Source organism: Nansenia antarctica (genome assembly GCF_963989245.1).
Source record: "Nansenia antarctica genome assembly, chromosome: 1".
In the NCBI taxonomy this organism is placed as follows: Eukaryota; Metazoa; Chordata; class Actinopteri; order Argentiniformes; family Microstomatidae; genus Nansenia; species Nansenia antarctica.
In genome coordinates, this window is record NC_137674.1 from 114,011,048 (window position 1) to 114,013,547 (window position 2,500).

Consider the following 2,500-nt stretch of genomic DNA (forward strand, 5'->3'; position numbering starts at 1 on the left):
CCTCCCTCCTCCCTCCCTCCATCTCCTCTCCTCTCCTCCATCTCCTCTCCTCCCTCCCTCCATCTCCTCTCCTCCCTCCCACTCCTCTCCTCCCTCCCGCTCCATCTCCTCTCCTCCATCCCTCCCTCCCTCCATCTCCTCTCCTCCATCTGCAGCATCTTCCCGTCACCTGACCAGGAGGTGAGCACGTCTCTGCTCCCCGTCAGTCACAACACGGGCGGCTCCCTGCCCGACCTCACCAACATCCAGTTCCCCCCGCCCCTCCCCACCCCGCTGGACCCCGAGGACGCCCTGGCCTTCCCCGCGCTCAGCGCCGCCAACAGCACCGGTAACCTGACCACCAACCTCACCCACCTGGGCATCAGCGCTGCCAGCCACGGTAAGAACCACCACGCTAACCCTAACCTGACCACCACGCTAACCCTAACCTGACCACCACGCTAACCCTAACCTGACCACCACGCTAACCCTAACCTGACCACCACGCTAACCCTAACCTGACCACCACGCTAACCCTAACCTGACCACCACGCTAACCCTAACCTGACCACCACGCTAACCCTAACCTGACCACCACGCTAACCCTAACCTGACCACCACGCTAACCCTAACCTGACCACCACGCTAACCCTAACCTGACCACACTAACCCTAACCTGACCACGCTAACGCTAACCCTAACCTGACCACGCTAACCCTAACCTGACCACCACGCTAACCCTAACCTGACCACGCTAACCCTAACCTGACCACCACACTAACCCTAACCTGACCACGCTAACCCTAACCTGACCACCAACCTCACCCACGCTAACCCTAACCTGACCACCAACCATGGTAAGCATGTCTCGCTAGTCAAGCCAAAATATTGCAATGCATTGGATTGGGTGAGTAATCCCCACTGCTACCTAGTTAACTATAACACTACTTTACACCTCGTTCCAAATTATTATGCAAATTATATTTTTCTCAGATTTTCCTAAATAGTCGATGCAAATGACAATCAGTATAATTTTCAAGTCATCAACCGTTAGAGTATAATTCAAATGTTATTGAACAAACCTCCCAAATACCTCTGTGTCATTGGCTGCTATAGGCATAAAAGGAGAGAAACTCATGGTGTGGCCCCCATCTTCCCCTGACCTCAACCCTATTGAGAACCTTTGGAGCATCCTCAAGCAAAATATATATGAGGGTGGGAGGCAGTTCACATCAAAACAGCAGCTCTGGGAGGCTATTCTGGCATCCTGCAAAGAAATTCAAGCAGAAACTGTCCAAAAACTCACAAGTTCAATGGATGCAAGAATTGTGAAGGTGATATCAAAGAAGGGGTCCTATGTTAACATGTAACTTGACCTGTTAAGATGTTTTTGTTTGAAATAGCTTTTGATTTCAGTAAATATGACCTCCTAATATGACCTCCTAACCCTAAATTCATCAAATTACCATTTTTTGTTCTTTACAACCTATACAATGTTTTGAAACTCTGTTGTGCATAATAATTTGGAACAGTGGATTTTGAGTTTTTTATTGAAAAAAAAAATACTGTTATCATTGGGAGGTTTGTTCATTAAAATTTGAATTATACTCTAACGGTTGATGACTTGAAAATTATACTGATTGTCATTTGCATCGACTATTTAGGAAAATCTGAGAAAAATATAATTTGCATAATAATTTGGAACGAGGTGTACATTGTTAGCAGGCTCACAAAACAAGCTGTGTTAGTTGACTAGCGAGTGTGTCATTCATTTTCAACAACGCTGAAATGTATTCACATTTTTCTAAATAAAAGTCTGAACATTAAAATCAGCTGCCGACTTTTATTTAGAAAAATGTAAAGCTAAATCCGGCATATTTACTGTCACTATACTCTGTATAAGTGACTGTTCATTGATGTGCACTGTCCTGACTAAATAAAGGTCTATCTATCTATCTATCTATCTATCTATCTATCTCTCTATCTCTCTATCTCTCTATCTCTCTCTCTCTCTCTCTCTATATATATATATATATCTCTATCTCTATCTCTATCTCTATCTCTATCTCTATCTCTATCTCTATCTCTATCTCTATCTCTATCTCTATCTCTATCTCTATCTCTATCTCTATCTCTATCTCTATCTCTATCTCTCTCTCTCTCTCTCTCTCTCTCTCTCTCTCTCTCTCTCTCTCTCTCTCTCTCTCTCTCTCTCTCTCTCTCTCTCTCTCTCTCTCTCTCTCTCTCTCTATCTATCATGCTGGTAGTGGAGCCGTGCTGAATGCTCCCAGCAGACTGGACTATGCTGAACACCACAGCTGTTCTGTGTCTCCATCCCCGTGTCTTCCTGTTAAACATGTTGTTCAAAGAACAGCACAGATGGCTGTCCAGATATGCACGAGTCTCCGAGCGCGTCTGCTTAGAACGGTCTGCTTAAAACGGTCTGCTTAAAACGGTCTGCTTAAAACGGTCTGCTTAAAACGGTCTGCTTAAAACGGTCTGCTTAGAACGGTCTGCTTAG

At 45.4% G+C, this 2,500-nt stretch overlaps 1 protein-coding gene across 1 annotated transcript in view; it reads left to right on the top strand.

Moving 5' to 3' along the window:
- crtc1b (CREB regulated transcription coactivator 1b) overlaps nucleotides 1–2,500 on the top strand; it is a gene marked incomplete at both ends in the record, with an annotated part of 22,282 nt that overhangs the window by 9,578 nt on the left and 10,204 nt on the right. The window contains one exon of the mRNA XM_080549418.1: nucleotides 156–379. Coding sequence (XP_080405544.1) covers nucleotides 156–379 — 224 coding nt within the window. The remainder of the gene's footprint in view (nucleotides 1–155; nucleotides 380–2,500) is intronic.